This window comes from Nipponia nippon, unplaced genomic scaffold, assembly GCF_047370975.1.
Source record: "Nipponia nippon isolate SJK-2023a ecotype South Korea unplaced genomic scaffold, ASM4737097v1 scaffold_3, whole genome shotgun sequence".
Taxonomy (NCBI): domain Eukaryota; kingdom Metazoa; phylum Chordata; class Aves; order Pelecaniformes; family Threskiornithidae; genus Nipponia; species Nipponia nippon.
The window spans coordinates 95,998,449-96,020,564 of record NW_028262347.1 but is presented as its reverse complement, the minus strand read 5'-3'; the positions used below and the strand labels follow the sequence as shown (position 1 = coordinate 96,020,564).

Sequence of the window (22,116 nt, the reverse complement as noted above, 5' to 3'; positions counted from 1 at the left end):
TGCATATGTTCTATGTTCACATTTTTTTATTTTTCATGGAACTTTTTTACTTAATCCACAGAAACAGATGGTTCCTACTTAAGTTGCTATTTCATACATTGCAAAATTTTTTATGTTTGGCCAAAAGCAGTTAATCATATGTTAACTAAATACTGCTCTTAAGACAAAAAAAACCCAATACCTTTAGAAGTTTTTCTCTTGCACTCATCATAGCAGCACTATTTATTTCAAAAACATGTTCAGAACACCATATAAAAGATGGAGGGGCATGAAAATTAATCTGAAGGTAAAACACTAATACAAATACAAGAACAATTTCAGGAGGTCATCATGACACCTCAGGTCTCATTTGCAGTAACCCTAAACATTCACGGTCATAACTGAAGTCAACAGCGCTTCCAAAAAGTAGTGCTACTGACAGCTACATTATGTAGAAACTCAAGTACCAGAGATTTAAAATTGAGTATCCAAAACAGCGATAGCATTGGGGGGGGGGGGGGGGGGGAGCAACCCAGCTGGGGATTACCTCCGAAAGCTTTGTTTAATGTAAGTAATGTGACAAAAGAAAAAAGCAAAATCCAGTCTTCCAAGGCAATATTCATTTGCCCAGCTAGTGCTATATCCCTGTCTTCTGAACAAATCCTTGCTTTAACTGTGTTTCCAGTTCCAACTTTTGTAACAGATAAATAAGTTCTAAAGGCAGCAGTCTGCTTAATTATACCTCTTTAAATCAAAAGCAAGTTCTATTCATGCAATTAACAACACATAACTTTTCTAGAAAGGAAAAAAAAACGTTATACATCAGACAGGAAAACATACACATTTGATAAACTGTGTACATGTTCATGAAACTCTAAGGGAGCTCTTGTGTAATCTGTGAAGACAACTCCTTATGATTATGCTCTTCTGTCAAATGAACTGAAGAAAACAAGAAATTCTGCATTAAAAGATGAACCACTCAGATCAATTAGGCTGACTATAAAGTTTTCTCTCCAACTGAGGAAACAGCTGACAGAAGTAAAAGGTTGATGTCCTCTGTTCATTTTGTCAGTGGCTTATAGATACTTGCAGGGAACTCCATCAAGCTAGGATTCTCTTCCAATCTTTGCTCAAACACCATTAAGTGTCCTTTCTGTCACTACTCGCCCATGATTGTTCAGTCCCATTCTCCTCAGTGGTAAATGGCAGCATGCAAAATTCTATGATTGCAGTTGTAAACTACAGAGATTTAAACTGCTTATGCAGTTTCCCTACCTAATCTCCATGGAGATCTTAAATTTTAATGATATCTCATTTTTTTACCTTGCACTGGAAGTCTGAGCCTTCATACTTCATACAGCCAGAAGCAAGCGTGGGTTCTCCATGTTCATCTTCCTCAATGATAGCAAAGCAATGCCCATTAGTTCTGGAATAAACATATCAATTGTGCTTTACCAGCATGTTACTTGTTTAATATGCAGCATTCGTTGACCATGAACCCATTAAGAATACTAGAATGGCAATATCTAGAAAAAGTCTTCTTTAACATGGTGGTTAGCATACAGTTTGAGAACAAAAGACCCCACAGTATTTTCAAATAGAACACTGTAGGGATGTTTTCTCCCCAATATTCTGTCTTCTACTTCCTCACCCCACTTCAAGATTGTTCATATCCAACTACACATACACAGTTGTTCAGAAACAATTGAGGGGGTGGAAGAGCCGAGATCAGACTAAAAAGGCTTACTGACTACAATTTTATAGATTAAAAAAATCACTTTTGTCTGTTCTTGAAACTGCAATAATAAACTCTCAAAGAGAAGTCCCAGTATGTGAAAGGTGGCTATTTCAAGGACAAAAGCTCAGCTATGCTTTTCCCACATAAACTCTCTCAAATATTCAGCCTTCAGGGCAAAAAAACCAAACAAACCCCCAAACCCACTTTCTGAAGTTGACAGTAACAAATAGATTACATTCTTTAAAAAAAAAAAAACCAAAAACGAAAACAAACCAAAAAAACCTGTGCACTTCAATTCCCCACCACCTCTTCATACAAACGCTTTGATTTCTATACTACAGCAAAATGTCAACAATATCTGTAAGTAATCCCAAACCAATTCACAATGGTAGGTCTGTGCTTTTTAATACCTGTAAAATCAAGATTTTATTAAGTAAATCAAAATTCATTCATTCCCTCACCACAGATACTAAGGAAAACAAATCCAAAAATATTTTTGTTTGCTAAAAATTTTTTATTTAAATGAACGTAAAGAAATGCAGATTTGGGAAGCATAATGCCATAAAACACCCTGCACATGTACACTGCATAAGTGTTATTAACTCTCTAACAGCTTTATTATCAGAATAATGATCTATACAGCCACTAGTTCAGAGGCAAAAAATTAACAAGGCCTATACTGACTGCACACACTAGAGGGCGATAAAAAGCAAAAAATAAATGCCAAAGGAATTTAAAGATAAAATACTGGATCTTAACTGAACATTTCCTAGGTGCAAAACTATGTTTGTAAAATACTACCTGTATTTACATTTAAAAAGACACTAGTCTTTATTCCACCTCCTTGGGTTCCACAAAAATGGCTTTATCTGACAAGTGATAGCTTTAAAGAGGCTTAATATTATGTGTTAAAGTGAAGACTCTCAAATTACAGTAGCAAATAATATTTTTTCTATTATGTATCTTTATATTAATTCCTAAGGAAGGAAACAGAAGGGCCTTAAACATGGAACGGTAAATGAAGAGGAAAAAAAAGAAAAACAAGGACATTTCATGACATGAAAAAAACACCTTAAGCAAGCACATAATCAGTGCATGAGTCTGTTAGGATTCTTGTGTCTATCAACGCTGAAACTACACTCTTGTTCTTATATGTTCAGAGGCTTTTCTTTTTCCCCCCTGCCTTTCCCTCATACTCTACAACCAATGCACATGTAACAAGAAGAATTCTCAGCAAATGGCTATGTTGCTAACATTACCTTTTGACTACTAAGTGAAGAAATATTAGACTAAGCAAGCAGGTAGTCATATCAGAAAGTTTAGATTTGCGTCATGTAATACTCACCCAGTTATAAAATGCTACAGGTTACTCAAAACCTCAGTCCTTCAAAGCAGTTGCTGACGGCAAAATGACTGGTTGCAAATGGTTCTAAGGTATGGTGAAAGCAGTATTGTTTACATACAGATGACCGTGGGTTTTAGTGCTCAGCTCTCCCCAGAACCAGTGAGTTCCTAATCAATTATGGTCAAATCACCTGACAGAACCTCAGTCAGCACTCTAGAGATAGTTTGCTCTCTCATGAGCAAAAATGAGCCTCTTCAAAGAGCCTCTTCTATCCTGTATGCAATACTTACATGCATGTGTTATTAATAGCATCATCTGGACAATGTCCTGAGCAGTAGCACTTAAGAAAAGGTAAGGTGTCCTCTGGAGCGAGTGTTACTCCATTTGCTTGTTTCTTTTGGTCAGGATTTGTCTTCATTCCTGTGCCATGAAGCATGCTGTCTAGATTTTGACCCAGACATTTAAAAACAAAAACAAAAACAAAAAACAAAGAAAATATTGTTGCATCTCTGATAACTGTTCAAGAGCTTTACAGGCAAAACATGACAACAGAATAATTATATTAACAAATAATTGAATTATACAAGACATAAGAACCTCCTCTCCCAAGATTATGGCAGAAATTTGAGTTAATCATTTTATTCTAGAAATACCTAGCTCAAATATTTTGTATCTTAACAGCAGATCTTCCAACCATAATCAATATAAACAGAAAGAGGATATTTTCCCTTTTTGAGGTGAGGCAGAAAAGTAGTGATGTAACTGGTAAGAATTTTCTGAAGAAAGGCTTTCTCATTCATGTGTTTAGAAAACCAAAATGCTGACCGCTTGATAACCACAACAGTATAATTTTATGCATGACTGAACGTACTTAATATGCAATTTTCTAATTTTCTGAACTGAAGTAATTTTTTATGGATTCACAGTCTCATAGAGAAGCAGTAATACCTCCAAAATCTCTTGGGTTTTTTGATCTCTGTATGCATTTAGTACTTCAAAACAGAGCTAAAATAAATCTTGTTTGCAAATTAAATTTCAGTAAATGACATGAACATCCACACAAACGAGCTCTCAGAGAATAAGAACAGGGCTAAATTACGTTCCAAGTAGCCCTCAATTTCTCAACAGGAGAAGAGTTGAGCATCATTTGTTCTAGTTCATATTATTAAAGTGCTGTTGTGAATGTAGGCATTCAGAAGAAAAATTCCCTCTGTTTTTTTCTTAGCAAAGAACATCCAGAAAAAAAATTTAGGAACATTATCTACTTCATTTGGAATATGCTTTATGGCCACTATACGAGGTAAGAACATCTTCATCCATCTCCTCCAGCTGTATCATGTATAATTTCACCAGCAGAACATCTCTTTCTGTCCATCGCCTAACAGTATTCTTGGCTCTAAGTCCTCAAGGTGTGAGCCAAATAAAGCTAGAAGATTTGTGAATAGACTACCACCTGCACTGACACAATTTACAGCAAGTCTCTGTGGGAGGTTCAGTGTGCAAGATAAGAGAACTGCCAGTTAGGACCGATAGAAGCTTTTACAAATTCAGTTATAATTAAAAAAGTGGAGGTAGCTCAGTACCTCTCAAAAGGATTTTAGTCACAATAAAAATACCAATTTATCTAAGAATAAAAAAAAAAAAAAAATTTTTCACCAGGAAACTCACGGTCTCTCTAACAGATTCTTGTGGCTTCCTGTCAAACCCACCGAACGCTAGCTGTAGAGTAATGAGAACATTACTCTCATGTTGTACCTTGCTTGAAAGATGTGCAGAAAAACTTAATTAAAACCCTGTGCAGATACCACCCTCTGTATCACTCTATTGTAACATTCACTATATCATTCAGCCAAACGTGCAATTAAGTATTTGTGAAATTTGATCTTACTGTTCTGAAAAAAAAGTGGACTTGCAGATTTCCTTATCTAATTAATACAGCATACCCAGTGCATTGTCCCGATTCAGCCATTTCCCTGAAAGTAAGGACACTGTGCCTTTTTCAGATACAATTAGGAGTATATCCTAAGAAAGTACAGCACCATTGACCTAAACCCTCTGATCACTTAGCCATGTTTTATGTGAAAGGTACGTTTTCAAACAGTACTTCAGTAATGCCCGAGTTAAACATTCCGGATATGTACAGACTTATTAACAAGAAGGTCCAGTGCCAGAATAACACAGACTTTACCTGTGCAACAGGAATTTCTGATTTATCAAAAAGGAATTTTACACTTATGAAATAGCAGCTCCTCCATCTGTCCTCTCTCTCTTTCTACAGTTTTCTTCCCAGCAAAAACTGAAAGCTCATTTTAATACTGTGCTGCTAATGTTACACAACATTCTGTAGGCATATTTAAGAGATCTTTACCTGCTCAGACAACAGGTAATTCTACTTAATATTTAAAGGAAAAGCCACTGCATATATACAAATATTGTCTTTCCTTCTAATTTTGTTGAACTACTAAGGTATCTTTCCTAATTAATGTTATAAAAAACCCCTTTATCTTCAGGGACATTCCACATGTTACAAGTCTGAATACTTTATGATCTACGTCTCACAGTCACTCATCCATCTTCCTGCCCTGAGCACTGATGGCAGCATTTTTTCAATTTGTTAGAAGAGAAATCAAGGAACCCTTAAAGCATGGCTTCTCCTAGCTCAGAAGAGAAAGAACCAAAATTTTTATGCAGGTCTGGGATCTTTTAAAGCAGTATTATTCTTTGTAAACTAACACTGAAGCATGACTACCGTCATACCAACCTTTAATACTAAAACTGAGATGAAATACATTTTTCCTTTTCATTTATTATGATGGATTGTATAACAAGATTGATGAAGACTACATATCAAATAAAACCCAAAATAGCTAACTGTATTTTCAAAGAACCAGTATCTTTGTCTTTTGTACAGTTTATATAGGCAAAGATCTTTATTCAAAGCAAAACCAGACTTCAATTTCAATATCTTTGTAATATGAAAGAGAAACAATACTCCATGGTAGACTGTTTTCCTCTTACAGGTAGTATCTGAATTGCACAAAGAAGGGGGGGTGGGAATCATCACTCTTGCATTTTTATTTTCTAAGACCGTAAAGAGAACTCTTACAGAACAGGAGTTTGAGTATCCAGGGAAGGAAGAAAACTCTTCAGGATCACTTCAGAATTAATAGCCCCTGTCTACACATTATTCCTAACTGTATCCTTTACCGCAGTACTACAGTTCATCCTCAGCATTTCAAGAAAGACTAGTGTCTATCTTAAAGATGCTAAGTATAGGGAAGGGAGTTGAATGTGGAAAATGACTTGGCTTCCAGTCACCTCAGATGTTAAGAGGGCAGATCAAGATCCGAATGGGGTCACAGGATGTTTCAGGGCTGTTTTTCCTGGTTAATAGATACTGGGTAAATGAATAAGAGCGAATGAAGGATATGCCTAAGTGACATCTTGTTTCAGGAACCACCTGACCTTCTTGTACCCGTGCTCTCATTATCCCCTACCCTCAGAGCTACACCTCTCAAGCATTCACAGTGCTTTACCTTCCTTGTGGGAGCAGAATAGAGGAAGGGAGGATCACGTTTTAAGGATCTTGTGACACTACACTACTTGATGATGTAATTAATGGCTTCTTTTCCATGACACATGCAGTTGTCAGCTCTGCGGTGCAGCTAAGAAACACACACACACAAGTCCTACATAAAAGGTGTAAATGCTATGCATTCATACCTTCAAAATAAAAAAGTTTGCACTGAGATGCAGTACCCAGGGATTTCAGGCACAGCAAAGCTCCTTTCGCCATTATTTCCTACCCTCTACCTGTAAACTGCACAGGGCTGATGGGGCAAAATAATATACATTAGCAGCAAATAAACTGTCACACACTGGAGGACTTGTTCAAGATCCTGGACCAGTTTCAGCCTGTTTATCCAGCCTTGAGTATGATAGTATCATACATCTTTAAACATACAAACTCCTCTAATATGCATATTTTACCACATTTCAAAAACTTACAACATTCAACAAAATATCAGAGTAATCGTGAGCTGGAACATTCTCCTCTTAACATAACCACAACGTAAGACAATAAAGAGAAATAAGCTGATGGGACTTCAAGTTCCCAGTTCATCATTTGCTCTGCCCCATCACAACATTGTCTCATACATACTGCATTAATTTTAAATTTCTAGAAGAATGAACAACGGCTACAGATAAGGCGGCACTAAAATGGCTTTCTGTTTAAAATTAAACCTGTTTTTAATAAAAAGGAACAACTCCTGCCAATATATCATATCCAGCCCTTGATCGAAAATATAAATTATTCAAAGAACTACTTCTTCCAATCACAGAAAATAAGTTAGACTATAAAATGTATTTAAAGAAGAACAGTATATTAAAAATCCCACTATGTTAAGAAAGTAAGTCTACTTGAAAGCATGGCTTCAAGTACTAATATTAATATGGATAATCTTTAAAAGGTACTGTGTGTGACAGTGAAGTGTTATTAACCACTAAAAACGGAGCTAACCAGGTTGCAACTCAATGCTAGGATACGTATATAATTTCACTGAGACTTCTGATCTAAGAAAAGATTTGTACAACCCATAAAAAACCAGCTCTATTAAGAAATGAAAAGACAGAGAGCAGTAAGTGAAAGAAGACAAATACAAAAGCCAAATTATGCCTATAGTTTCTTACTTAACTGTATCCCCTCTTCCTCCACAAATAAAGTTGCAATGGTAGAACTAGTAGCCTACAGCGTTCAAGCTGTTCAATAGCTTTCTGAATTCATAATGGTTTAATTAATATAGATGTTCCACATTAAAACATTTTTATTTCAGAGTGAATTATCCTTAAAAGGGATTTCTCCTAGCAGAACTACAGTACTCTCCGCATTTCTTTGTAGCTATTCTGATCCAAGCCTGTAAAAACTAGTAACTCCAATATTTTAATAAAAAGAAACTTTGTCAGAAGACCACCTTCACCTGCCTTCCTGCTGATGCTAAAGCTGTTTGCCAGGGCTAGCTGACGCTCGGGGCTTGCCCACGCTGCGCTCTCTTCATAAAAGATGAAAGTTGTACCAAAGTTCTTATGTTAGATAGGCCTTCCTTATGAAAAAGACATACCTTGACATTTTTATGTGGTAGTTTTAAACTACTTTTTCTTGCTTTAGGATGCAGATAGTGCAAAATCATCCACTCCAACAAGGACATTTCACCTTTCTGCCTATCACAAGCTTTCATAATGATTTAATGTGTACTGCGATGTGAATTAGACCTCGGTACAACCGATACAGCTTGAGTAAAATATTAGTTTTATATTAGTTTTTTTTCTTAAAACACAAAATAATTTAAAAAAAAAATCAGAAAAAACAGTTTTATGAGTGCAAAGAAAATATCATAAATGCTTCTATGAGCTCTGTGTCTGGCATTTTAACCATAATTCTCCCCATAGTGCGTTTTTATATATCAAGCCTGTGATCTCCAAAGACCAGGCATGTTAGAAGTAGCTCCATCTAGCAGAACTGGTTTCTAAAAATCACAGCATGTTCCCAGACTACTTGTTTAAAATCTTTCTCTACCACCCTCCAGCTCTCCCAGGAGCTACAGCAGTGCTCAACAGACAGTCAGTCCCTACCTTCGCAACCAGCAATCCCCAGCCCCTGCTCCCGCTTCCCCAAAAGAGTCACTTCCGAAGACAACTGCTCCCTGTTCGTATGCATTCAATACAAAAGCCAGAGACAAGAAAATTTTGTGTATTTTACTTTTTAAAAAAAGTACACTGCATTCTAATTTAAATTAAATGGACTTTCAAAGAATCAAGTTACTTAAAACTAAATTTGAAATAAAGAAATATATAACCTTTTAATAATCCATTAAAATAACTTTAATCAGACGAACATTTAACAATACATGTTTGCTGCCAATGTTTTAAGGACAGATGCAGCCATTGGGGAAATCACTGGTAAACAGAACTACACTGTCCTCAAGCAATAGATCAGCTTCTGACGGCTCCTTCTGAAGATTTTAGAATATTTTCTTTATTTCAGATTAGTTTGTATGTTTAAATTGAGCAACTATTTCACCTGAAATTCAGAAAGTGCGTAAAAGTAAAAAAAAGTAATATCCTTTTCTATATCAAATCTTTGAATAAAAGTAAGTATGACAGTGAAATCAAGTCTCAACAGATGTTTTTCAGTTCACTAGCGGACAATGTCAACTTTAATCAGTCTTTTAAAATATTGAATATTAACACTAATTATTTTAAAATTTAACTTTTAATAAACCTTTCTTCATACATATTGAATGATATTAATACATTTTTAGTCAACTAATTTACAAGGATTAAAATACTGGTCTTCTGTGCTGTCTCTGAAGAACACATAAAGGTGTGATGACCACATATCTAACATTACATCATATATATAGCAAACTGACAGGAATGAAGTACAAAATTTAGGAGAATGTATTTAAGTATACATTAAGCTCTTCAACTACTCCATTACATATATTGACTAGTTATGCTCATCAATGCATTATAAAAACAAAGGAAGAACTCTACTCAGAAGTAAAACTGGTTATCTGAACTAAAAACCTGCACTAGTGGGAAGACAGAAGCATATTTACCACAGTCCTCAATTGCGAATGAAGCTGATGAACTCTTGCCTTAGATGAGCAAAAGTAGGTGGATTAAGATGCAGAGTAAGTCACAGGTCTAAAGATATTGCAAAGGCCTCCCACAGCCAGAAAGGAAATACGAAAATGTTTTTCTTGAAAAGGTTGCTATTAAATCTAGCCATCTGCTAACCAGGTTTATTTGTGATCATTTCTTAACATAACTGAAAAAGTCCTGTAAGCTATAAAGGAGACACAATCCAAAGGGTAACCACTGTGTCCCCCTGCTCTGTAGCACAGACCTGAGAAACAGCAGCCGTTCACCAATAATTTCATGGAATTGCCTCTGTTTTCTGCTGCTGTTGTAAGAATATTTTCACATTAATCAACACATGCAGCCACTTGCTTTTTAAAGTTACCTATTAAGGCATCTGGTGTGTATATATGCATGCACGTATACAGACACACTTACTATCAGCATTCTCTCAGGTCTTGGTAAGCCCCGAGATTCGTACCATTTTGAAGAACAAAACAACTGAGGGAGCAAACCATTAAGCTGGGTGCCAGCCACCGAAAGCACACATGCTGGGTGTTTCTACTTCCTCTGCTTTTCCCTCCTCTTTCTGTACATCACACAAATTCTCTTCAATTCCTCACGTGTCTTCTCCACCTCTATCAGTTTCTTTACGATGAATTTTTGTAACATCCTGCATGTATATCCCTTGTTGAAACTATTCTTTTCACTATAAATTTCCACTTTTTAGACTTCTCGCTTTACATTCCCTCTTTCCTATAAAAATTTCAAATATTTGATGACTATCAACTTTATTTTTTCCTCCCCCTGCCCCCGCCCCCCCCAACACAACTCTTCCATGAATCTAGGGACAAGCAGAGAGACTTGACTGTTTTTCTACTCACCACCCTTAGAAACCAAGCATATTTCGTACGTTTGAAGACAAGCCCTTAGGCAACTTGCATCAAAGAACCAACAACATTTCAGCAAGCTCAACTTTCCCATGGCTTTCAGAACTCGCTCAGTATTGATTTGAAAGTCAGAAATATTCCTAAGACAAGGCAATTTCTTCTTTCGAAGCTGAAAAAAATTTTACAGGGTCTTTAAAGTTAATTTAGCTATATTCTTTATTAGAAGTTTTTCACTGAAGCATTATTAATAAATGTGATCATGGAAGGAGTTAATGTAATTTAATTTTAAGTCACTATAAGACTTGTATATTTGTATTATTATTTCTATTTGTACCTAGAGAGAAAAAAAAAGTTTTCCTTCAGTTGCTATTGCCTTTGAGTAAAATGCTGAATATTGACTAATGCAAAGCGGTAACCACGATTTCAGTAAGAAGAACAAAGCATATCACTCCCAGCCTCTTCAAGGGAAGAGGCTGGTATCTTCTGCAAGAAGCAGCAAAACTGCTTGAATACTAGTTCCACTGCAAATTGCTATGTCTGAGAGTATTTGAGAGTGAAAGAGACCTCTAGAAGTCAGCTGGTACCACCACCCGGTCAAAGCAGGACTAACTTCTAAGTTAGACCAGGTTGTCCAAAGCAGAGATAGTCAAAACTTGACCAGAATTAAGAATGCATATTGCACAACCTCTCCAGGCAGCCTGTTCTAATGCTTAACTACATTCACAGTGAAAATTGCTTTCCTAATTTCCCACCAAAATTTCCTCTATTGTGATTTGTGCCCATTACCAATCTAATCACCTTAGAACTACCTGTAAATATTTGTAAATCTGTACTATAAACTGCAACTATACTCAAACTAGGCTATTTCTGTCTAAATAGATTGAGCTATTTCTTGCCAATTAAAAATTGTATGTCCACAACAGGAAGAGGGACTGGTCTTGAGAACTTCCCTCTCCCAACTTAGCCAATGTCACGAAGATGGAAGAATCCTGAATTTATGTTCGTTTTGTTGCTTTCAACCTGGAAGTCTTTGCTGCAATGGCAAAGCTTCAAACCAAGACCCATGTTCTTCCCCACTCCTGAAATACATGTGTGCACGCCTACGCACACACAGTGAATTAAGCCAAACATCAGCACTTAAAGCACATACCTAGAAGTTAGGAGACACTATTCTGAGCCCCCGCAGGCTAAAAAGATGAAAGCACTCAAATAACTTGGCAATTATACAGGAACACGTGTCCAGTTTTGGAAGAAAAGTGTTTACAATTCTGTAGGCTGTACTCAATGATACAGAAGGCTTCAGTGTGCCCGTGGTAGCCTTCTGGACTGACCCCCAGAGGAAACTCGAAAGGAAGAATGGCAGTTTTAAATATCTTTAACAAACTACAATTCTGCACAGATCCAGAGAGAGGACTTCTGTTCTATAAAAGCTTAGCTGTGAATATGTGTGTGTGGGATGGTACTTGAAAGAGCTTAAAGATGATCCTCCTTGCACTGAGACACTATTCATTTAATTCAAGTCTTAGTGTAGTTGACAGCTCATCCCTGGTCAGGTAAATATCTTCAGTGTCATTTATATTTACTGCTTAATAAAGGTTTGAGTTATGTTTAGGGGAACAGCCTTGTGCTCTAAGTGCTTCCTCCTACCCAGGTTAGAAGCTGCAGCAATTCCCAAATACACCTTGGCACTTGGTTTCCAAGAGGATAAATACTAGCACATATGAAGAGGCAGGATCAAGTGGCTTTGAAGGGGCAGGCCCATTACACATTTGATGCAAGTTTGCTCTTAAAATCAGTTGTCAAGCTATGTATCAAGCATAGTCCCAATAGAGACAGCTCTGCTAAATCATTTAATATTGCAGGTACACACCCGAAACAGAATATAAAGATTGTCATTTGGGTACTTATCAGGCTTCTCCCTCTCCCCGTTTTAATGGGTTCATTGAATCGTTATTCTTGAAAGTAAATAGCTCAAAGAATATCTTGAAATAAAGTCAAGCACTAAACAGTAATTGATATAAGTATGAAAAGAGAATACAAAACCTTTTATATTCAAGTATTAAAATGGCAGTACCAAATTAGTCTTGTCTATTTCCCTCGAAACATATGGAAAGCTCTGTGTACTCAACTCAAACACGTGAGAGGTACACAGCTGGCAGAACAAGAAATCTTACACAGAGACCAACTATGGGTGTACGTGCTTGATGGACATGGAGAGCACTACTGTTCATGTCCCAAACATGAGAACGTGGTATCACTAACAGCTCAGATACCATCCTGCTATTCTGACACTTCTCTGAACTACAAGCAATTACAGAACCAGATCTGCCAGGCAGAGTTGCTAATAAGGAGTAAGGAAATAATAAAAAAATGGATTTTCCCACAAACTAGTTATAATCTTTACACTTAAGCTTCTATTCCTGGTAGAGCATGAGACAGTCACATTGGTCAGTTCCCAATACGTTTTTTAATTCAACCCAGTTTGACAGAGGAGTTAAAGTACTAATGATAATTGGATTTCCAGACGTTTTTGATAACTGGTGGCTGGAAAGACAACAGATGTACAAAGGAGTATTTTCACTAACTGAAAACCAGGCTATTGTGAACATCACATAGCCTCACCTCAGCCCATCGAGCAGGCATAACAAGTTTATTTAGATTAGTTATGCCACACTATCTCTTGGTTGCTGGGAGCATCAGAAGGCATGGGGAACTGCATACTGCAATTTCTTCAGTGGCTCAAGTTTAAAGGGATCAAAGATGCACACATATAGGGAACTGAAATTCAGAAAGTCAATTCTTCAATTCTGCTGCTCATATAACTTGCTCCACAGCGTACCATGCATTTCTGGTATTGTCTCTATTTAAGTATTTGCTAAAATAGACCTAATCTATAATCTGTACTACACCACATGACCACTATAATGTCCTCCTTTTTAGGGAAGTGTCTATATGGCATGTCAGGCAGGAAAGCCACCTGCCTGCAAAAGAACAACAACAAAAAAAAACCACCCCAAAACAACAAACCCCAAACCAAAAAACCTCTACCCCAACCACTGGAATACACATGTCTCAGTTACAGATGAAAACTATAAACTTATTTCAACTAGTACATATTTACCTTGAACATGGAGAATGATAAGCAGGTAGGCTCCAAGCAATTGCTCATAAACTCTCAGTCGAGTCATTGTTCACTTTTAATCCTTCCTGTGCAAGGCAACTGGCCCCTCTGCTTGACAAATGGTAAGCTTAGTCTGTTCGGTGAAGCCTAATACAAGGTTTGGTGCTTGACTGCAAAGATGATTTTGTAACTTTTCCAACTTCGTTTCCTGAAAGATAGAGTAAAACAAAGTGTTAAGAAACTCCTTGCATTTCTGAAACAACAAAAAACCCTCAAGATTTCTCATCACACTGATCATAACCATGTGGCTGCAAAAAAAAAAAAAAAAAAAAGGCATATGTTTATTAAGATTAATAACTGAAAATATTAGCCATATTTACTACTCAACTGAACAGCAGGGTTCTTCTGAAATATACATTTTTGGTAACAATCCACAGGAATGTTTTCACATTCCTATAAAAAAAATATTAGATATGTTAACTCACTAGTCACAGACATATATTTAAGACTCACATACAGCTATCATAGGTAATATTCAACAGAGCAACATGTAAAAGTAAATCTGTTTGAAAACTATTTTCTTTACAGAAATTAACATTTATACTTATTGCTTTTCTTAAAAATGAAACTCAATGGTGACTTCCCATAATATTGCAGGGAAAAAAAAACACCACCATGTTTAGCCACCAGTTCAAAAATGCTTGCAGGGAAGCTTTATTGCAATAAAACCCCAGGCTCTCTGCTGGATGAAAGCTAAATTTGTATTTAAATAGTTAGTTTAGTTACCTAATTCTCTTACAATGTTACTTTTGTCTTCTAGACTAGTACTACGTCTTTAAAAAAAAAAAAGGCAAAATCTCATTTAACATTTGAATGAAGAAATTAATTTCTCACTTAGCAGCAACTATATTCCAGTCCTCCTTCCTGTAGACTACTACGTTATAAAGTGTTTTCTGGAGAAAAGAAAGTTAGCTCAGTTGGCAACGCCAATGAACATTTTTTATTAATTTCTGTTAACTTCAATTAAAAATCCTGATATCCTTCTGGATTTCCAAGTGTTGTGCAAGTTAATCCCTCCAGAAAAATTATGCTACTATATGCACACGCCATTTGTTCCAAAAAATAAAATATACTTCTATTCATCTCGTGGATAAACACATAGCCAAGACAGCCAAATTGAGTAAGAAGTTACTTTTGCAGACTATAGTAGTTGCGGTCACGTTCTGCTTAACGAACTTTCTACAGCGATTCACAAGGGAAGCATAATTGGGCCTCAAAGGACTAAAAAGCAGCTCGAACACCTAAACAGTTAATCGCAACAAAAGCGACGCTGCACAAAGACGAACAGAGGACCGATTTTGCCTTTCCTCGGCCTCTTGTTTCGGTGGGCTTGACCTCCCTGACCCCTGTCAGCCTGGCGCTGCTAATGAATGCCAAAACCGGCATTCGCTCAGGGATGGGCTGCAATTACTGCTGGTGGCCGCTTCCACCATCAATAACTCAATCTGTCTGTCGGTGAGACCCAAGAACTTTTCATTTTAATTAGGGCTTCGGAGGCATTTAACATGGAGGCAAATTAGCAGCCGAGCCGGGGCAGGCCGCCCCCGACCCCTGGCCTACTTTTCACACGTCTCTGACTTCTCCCTAATGAAGCGACAAAGCACCTCCGCGCCCGAGGAAGCCCGGGGCGAGCTCCGGGCCGCGGGCCGCGCTCCCCCAATGCTGCAGCGGCCCCAGCGTTTGCCGTCGTGACTGCCAGGTTGCAGCAGGATGGACTCGGAACAACACACTTTGTGGACGTCCTAAGCTCTAGTAACTTCAAAATAAACTTCCCAGCAAGGCAGAGGTAAAAGCAATATGGCAGCAAAATCGTTCACTCTCTTTAGCGTTTCCTAATCAGAAGAAACAGGACCAATTCTGCCAGCTGACAGGGAACGTCCTTCTAGCTATAAAAACATCAGGCCAGCAACGTAAGTCTGTAACTATTGTTGCTTTATTCTGTGTTTCAACGGCAATGAACTTCAATCCTCAATAAAACACGTGGAAGACGAAAACTGCCAACAGCTTGTATGTAGTAAAACAGAGGTTTTATTTGCAGTACTATATTTGCAGTCCATCAAGAAAAAAACACCCACTAATAGTCTGTTTAAAGTATATTTTAGTATCATTTCTGTCTGTCTTCTCCACGCAAGTTTCAGTAAGAACTACATATTCTCACTCTTCCACATTTCAAGAGTAGAAGTGTTTTTAAGCTTTCAGAAAATTGGTGATCTCGCTCCGCAGTTCAGTAAGGTAGGAGAGCACACTGGGACAGGAACTTAACGGGCAACGTGTATTTACCACTGTACTACACAGCATGTTATCAAAAAGTCAAGAAATGGGAAAAAAAAAAGAACATTTTAATGCAACTCGCTTCCAGTTTCATGGTCATTTTTGTTCAGTGAGACAACCTAAGGTAGTTTTCAAAAATGTCTTCCAAGCCTATTCAAGAATATAATGCTCTCCACTTAGAACCAGTATTTTCTACCTGAATCTTCTATATAAAAACTTGTAACAAAATGACACCGAGAAGAAGCTCTGTTATAATTCCCCAGTTTAAAATCATTCTAATTCGAGAATGCTTATCAGCATTTAAAAGAACACCTCAAAAATGGAAAGCAAAACCCAGCAGGGCTGCAACTCCCTTCCCTTGAATGATGCCTTAATATTATCACTTGAGTTATCTTTCTGCTGCTGCTACCGTCATTTTCAAGTTTCGCCCTTAGCCAGGAAAGCCCCACAGCTGGCTGCAAGGCTTGGGCAGACAAGCACTGATGAGCCCTGCTGCACCCACAGCGCTAATGGTAACACTTCACCCTTGGGCAGGTGACCTTAAACCACCAATGAAAAACTAACCATTTACAAAAACATGTCCCAATGTGAACTACGTGAACTGCAGTGTGGACACATGTCCTATTCTACCGCCTGAGCTACAGAAGCGACAAAGCTGTGTCAAAAACATGACGTGGATGCGTTGAGGCAGTTTTTTCAGTCAGCACAGTAAAATTCAGCAGAGCTTTCCTGCCACAGCTATCAGAAGATATTTCGGGCATTTTTTACCCATTCTTTGAACTGTTCTTCCTTTTTCTCAGGTAAGTTTCTGAACTAAACAAACTAAGACAATTAGTTCTCTAATAGCCTATGACGCTCTTTCGCAGAAACAAACTATTTGAAAACATTTCGTTCTTAAAATCACCTGGCACTCCAATACAGCTATGTAGTTTAACAGCTTAAAAGAAACAGTTTTTAAAAAACAGACTAGATGTTCTAGTGCTTCTAACAAATGCCACACCCCAAAATGGTGTAGTTATGCTCTTCGTATGCGAGTATCTTTCACTAAAACCAAAACAAAGTACAACAACAAAAAATAGATTTGACAAAACTGAAGAAGCTGAAGTGACACCTTTTCTGAGCCATTTCTGGATTCAAATTAAAGAGTAAGACTGGCAGCCCCGCTAAGGCGGACTATCTAAAGTGAGCCACCGCTGGAATTTCTCCAAAACTTGCCCGATATTAATAGTGTAGAATGACACAGCTAAATGACTACTTCAAATGTGTTAAAGCACCAATTAACACCTGGAATGCTACTCTGGCAACAGAGTGCTGCTGAAGAAATTCAAAAAGTCCTCAATCTCTCTTTTTTCCCCTATTCTAGCCATGAAGAAGCATTCAACTATAATCCGTTAAGAAGTAATTTATTCATCAATCGTAACACCCAATTTGTCTACGGTGTAATTTATTATCTTTCCTAAAAATAGTTTATTGAAGAAAATGCTTTTGTTATTAAAACTGTGTGTGGGTTTCTCTGAACTGGAACTCAGCTGTGAATTCATGGCACTATCACGGCAGTCTAGCCCTACGCTCTGTATGACTCCGAATATATGAAGCTAAAGTGTGCAAGATTTGTCATATGGTCCAAAACGATTCTGAAAGCAGGGAGTTCAGTGGTAACTGTTCTTTAGATGTGGCTCTGTAATATTTTTAACAGCATGATCCCCAAACCAAATAAGCTGCACTGCCCCAAATTTCAATAAAGAACGATAGTGCTGAACATAACAACAAAGACAGTACTGTAAAAGGGGAACACATGAAAAAAGAAACGTCAATCTCGGACTTCACAAGAATTAAATCCATCTCAACAGACGTTTCAAAACATTTGCAGCAGTACATAAAATACCAAGTAAATGTATTTGCCAAAACAAAACTGAAAAATATTAAGTGTTTCTCCTATGTGTAACAGGGGCAAGAAGTGACTTAGGTAACCATAAGCCTATTACCTCAATCACACGTACAGCTTTGAACACAACTTCGAGGTGGAACAGAATGCCAGAGATAAATTGGACTGTCAGTCTAAGCCAGTATGCAACAACTTTTCTGTTAGAGCTTAAAAAACCCTGATACGGTGCCACAAAGAAAATTATTAATTTGGATGAAGAAAAGAGGGATTGTAAGAACAGTAAAGAATTCACTACAGGGCAGATGACAAGTAGCTTCAAGAACAGAGATTACTGGTGTAGTTCAAATGACATTCAAGGACCGTGATTCTTGAATCAGCTTAATTCAAGAATAGTTACCCTTTTCATTAATGAACTAAGCACAAAAAGGAAAACTTTGATAAACCTTGCCGACAAACATGAAGTGTCAGTTCAGCTGAGTGTTGTTTTTATGCAGGAGGATTTGGATCATATGAAGAACTGAAGTAACCGGAATGGAAAGAAATGCAACAGCATGAAATGGGGGAAGTTATGCATATTGGGAACTCTGAAGAATTTCTGCTTCACATGGACTAGGAGTTCATGCATAGGAGATAGCTATGTCCAAGGACTCAAGTACACTAACCGATTACAGAACATCAGACACATCCATGTGATGTTACTGGGAGAAAGAAACAAACACAACTCTAGGATTTCCTAGGGAAATTTCCCCAGGGGAAACAGTAAAACATGAACAGCACAGAGACAATACAACTGATAAATTCAACACATGCCTAGAAGGACGGATAATATTACCTGGAGAACAGGAAAGCCCTATGAATGGGGAAGGGAAAGGAAAGGAAAGGGGAAGGGAAGGAAAAAGATTAATACAGTGAAAGTTGACAGGAAAACGATTACTCTTTGAAAATGTAACACAGGAATAAACACAAGGAAAGAAGGACAGCTATTCAACCTGAAGAAAATTACTGGTTCAACAACAACTAGGTATGGATTAGCCATTAAAATTTAGTTAGATCTGAAATTAGAAGACAATTCCTAACCACTGGTTAGGAGGTTCTAGGGCAGATTTTCAAACTAAATAGAGTCCAAAAACTTAATTAGTCTTTAGTTTACAGAGGCTACCATCTCATGTAGCTACAGGTGACCGGAGGGGAGCAGACTGATCCAGGAGAGCCCTTACAACTCCATTTTGTTATTCATAATACAAAAAGAGCTATAGTTAATTTTAGCTTATTCAAATAGTCAAATTTAACTGATTCCATAACAAGAAAGTTTAAATGAAAGTTTCAGATTCTGTACTGTGTAATTCTGTCAAATACTTGTACAAGCCTACTTTTTAAATGTGTTTCTATATTTTATTGCAAGGCATGCCTACACAGATTGTAGAAAAGTGTCATACTGAAACAGCTGAACTAGCTATGCTTAAGTGCTGTCAAATATGTTAAGTTAAAAACACAGGTAAATCCACCACCAAAATCTATGAAGAAATCATACAGTTGATGGAGAAGATTGCTGGCTATTGCAAGCTAGTTGGCTGCACGGCCATCAACAAAAACTACTTCAAACAAGGCCCTATTTGTTTATGCACTGATCTGCGCAAGCTCACAAAAATAATTCTATTAAACTGCAGATTGTATTAGAATTATTTAAAACTATTAGTGACTGCATAAATTTAAAAGCCAAAAGATTGTGTAAATTATTTCAATGTTCTTTCTCCCTCTACAAACTGCTACAATATTTGAAATGTTAAATGAATGCTTGCGTGTATGTGTGTGTGTATTATACATTTCTCAGAAGACTGAAATGAAAAAAATATATCTGAGTTCTGTAGGACATTTATAACCACGTTTATAATGCACGTACTGCAACGGTGGGTTTGTTTATTCAAAAAATACGAGCCCCTAACAACTGCTTTCTGCAGCAAGAGAGTTCACAGTCTTAGAAAAGGACTTCTTATTTTTGAGCAGCTGGAAGAAACGTCACCAAAATCCACCTTGGAGACTCTAACAGAAATCTTATGAAAGAAATATTTCACGCTGCTTGCAAATATCAAATGTGTGTACATTATGGCAGAATTTAGAAGCCAAACTACTAAATTATGATATATCTGTCTGTTGCATAAACAAAGTTGTTAACCATGAAGAAATTAAAGCCTAGCCGCTTTTTACCATGCCCAACACAATTAGGTAATTGGGGACGCCACTCATTGGACTCCTGAATGCCCATGTTACTGTTACTCTGGAATTCCAATTAACTAACTGCTACAAAGTTTCTGCCATTAAATTAACAGTAATGAAATTCAGTAAAACTGTTTTCCCAGTGCCATCAGGTATTCAGACATATCCTAGTGTGTTACAAACATGACACCTTCTCTTATTTGAGCATATTCAAATAGGTTTTTGCTACACAATTTTTATTCATCTTGACCCATATCCCCTCTTTCAACTCCATCGCTTTGGTGATTAGCTAGCTGAGAGCTTCTGCCCTTAAGACAATTGGCAAACAGACACCCATCCTCCTTCTACCATAAATGACATCAACTTCTGCTATTCTACCCAGAAGCTATCATTCTTAAATGTTTTTATTATCTATTTATCATTTTTGCTAGTTCCTTACTGTCATACCAGTCAATGTGAACGAGGAGAAAAGTCTCCACATGTAATACATTCCATCTCTAAATCTAACAAATCCGAACTGGGAATGTAACTTAAACCTTTTAAATTTCGTTTGCAAAAAAATTACTTAAAGAATGCCTTTCTTTCACTAAACATAAGCAGCAAAAGTCATTAGAATTGTTACAAATGTCACAGGTCACAACTGAAAATATTATGGCCATACTATACCACCTACAAGACCTATCACATATTTTGTCTCTGAATTACAATTATTTTATACAAACAATATACCTAGGCTGAGGAAGGGAAAAAGCTGGGCCTCAGTCCTGAATATATATTTGCTCACTTTTTTTAAAGTGAACAAAATAGACCCTAAAATCAGGGCCAGTGCCTTTAAAAGTACAAACGCTTTCACAGGAAGGGTTTTTAAAGTGCAACATCCCTTTCAGCACTATGAAGACTACTAATGAACTTTTTCACAACCTTACAGTAATTTTTTCATAATTTAAGGACAATTGTTCATTAATCTATGTCCAAAAAAATCCCCAGACCAAAAAACTGACAGGGTAAGCTTTTATTATACTTAGATCCCATGGTCAATCCCACCTTTGCTCAATCCAGAACAAGAAATTCACAACTACGTTTTGTCTCCAAAGCAAAGGTGATCATGCAAATTCTGAGACTCAGGAAGAGCTCTCCGTAAACCGGGTTTTTATGTGGTGGTTAAAGAGCATATTTGTCATTTCATGGTGCCTAAGTAAAATAGCCTGTCTTTTTTTTGGTTACCGAATTTAATCAGTAACAAAGCATGCTCTGCAAAACCATGCTTTTTCACCGATGCCAATGACATCAGTTTCTCCTACAAGAGAAGGAGCAAGGAACAGAAAACCAAAAGCCCCCCAACGCCATCCTTAGGCCAGCCTGCAGCTCCAGCTTCCAGCACACTTTCCGATCTGAACGTTTTGCCCACATGAGGGTAGTGTAAGCTAATTTCTGAGTAGGGGCACGTTGCTAAAATCTCCATCTCTCACGCAGAACACTGTTTAGAAAAAGAGGTTGCTATTTAAAAAACACATCACTTGAACTTCAATTTTGGTACAAAGAAGAAAATAGCAGCAAGAAAGCGGAGACAATTCAATGGGGTTTTTTGGGGTCTGGGGTTATGTTTTTAACATGAAAAATAGACTGCAACTCCTCCTCTCCCCCTTCCCCTCACTTCCACCCTTAATTCTGGTTTTCTAGGTACTGAGGTTTTTCCAAGCCTTGTGGCTAGCTGCCAGCCCCACAACGCAAGCTGGAGGAGAGCTCTCCCCTCGGCTCGGGCCCCTCCCCTGAGCAGCCCTAGGCGCCCTGCCTGACATGCTTTTCAAGGCGTGCTAGACTGCAGAGCAGACTTTCTGGCTCCACTTCCATTGTTTGCACGGCTGCTTTGCTCCTTATCCAGAGCCTGGATTAGCATAAGAATACTGTCTTCCCCCTCTGCAAGCCAGCTCCCCTCTAGAAGACCTCTACCCCTTAAGAATCAACACGGAG

General features: G+C 37.5%; 1 protein-coding gene across 1 annotated transcript in view; it reads right to left on the bottom strand.

The window, feature by feature from the left end:
- BMPR1A (bone morphogenetic protein receptor type 1A) overlaps positions 1 to 22,116 on the bottom strand; it is an 85,597-nt gene that overhangs the window by 8,755 nt on the left and 54,726 nt on the right. Inside the window, exons 3-5 of the mRNA XM_087764436.1 lie at positions 13,716 to 13,923; positions 3,353 to 3,503; positions 1,303 to 1,405 (exon numbers count right to left, since the gene is read on the bottom strand). Of these exons, the coding sequence (XP_087620562.1) occupies positions 1,303 to 1,405; positions 3,353 to 3,503; positions 13,716 to 13,782 (321 nt within the window). The 5' untranslated portion in view covers positions 13,783 to 13,923. The remainder of the gene's footprint in view (positions 1 to 1,302; positions 1,406 to 3,352; positions 3,504 to 13,715; positions 13,924 to 22,116) is intronic.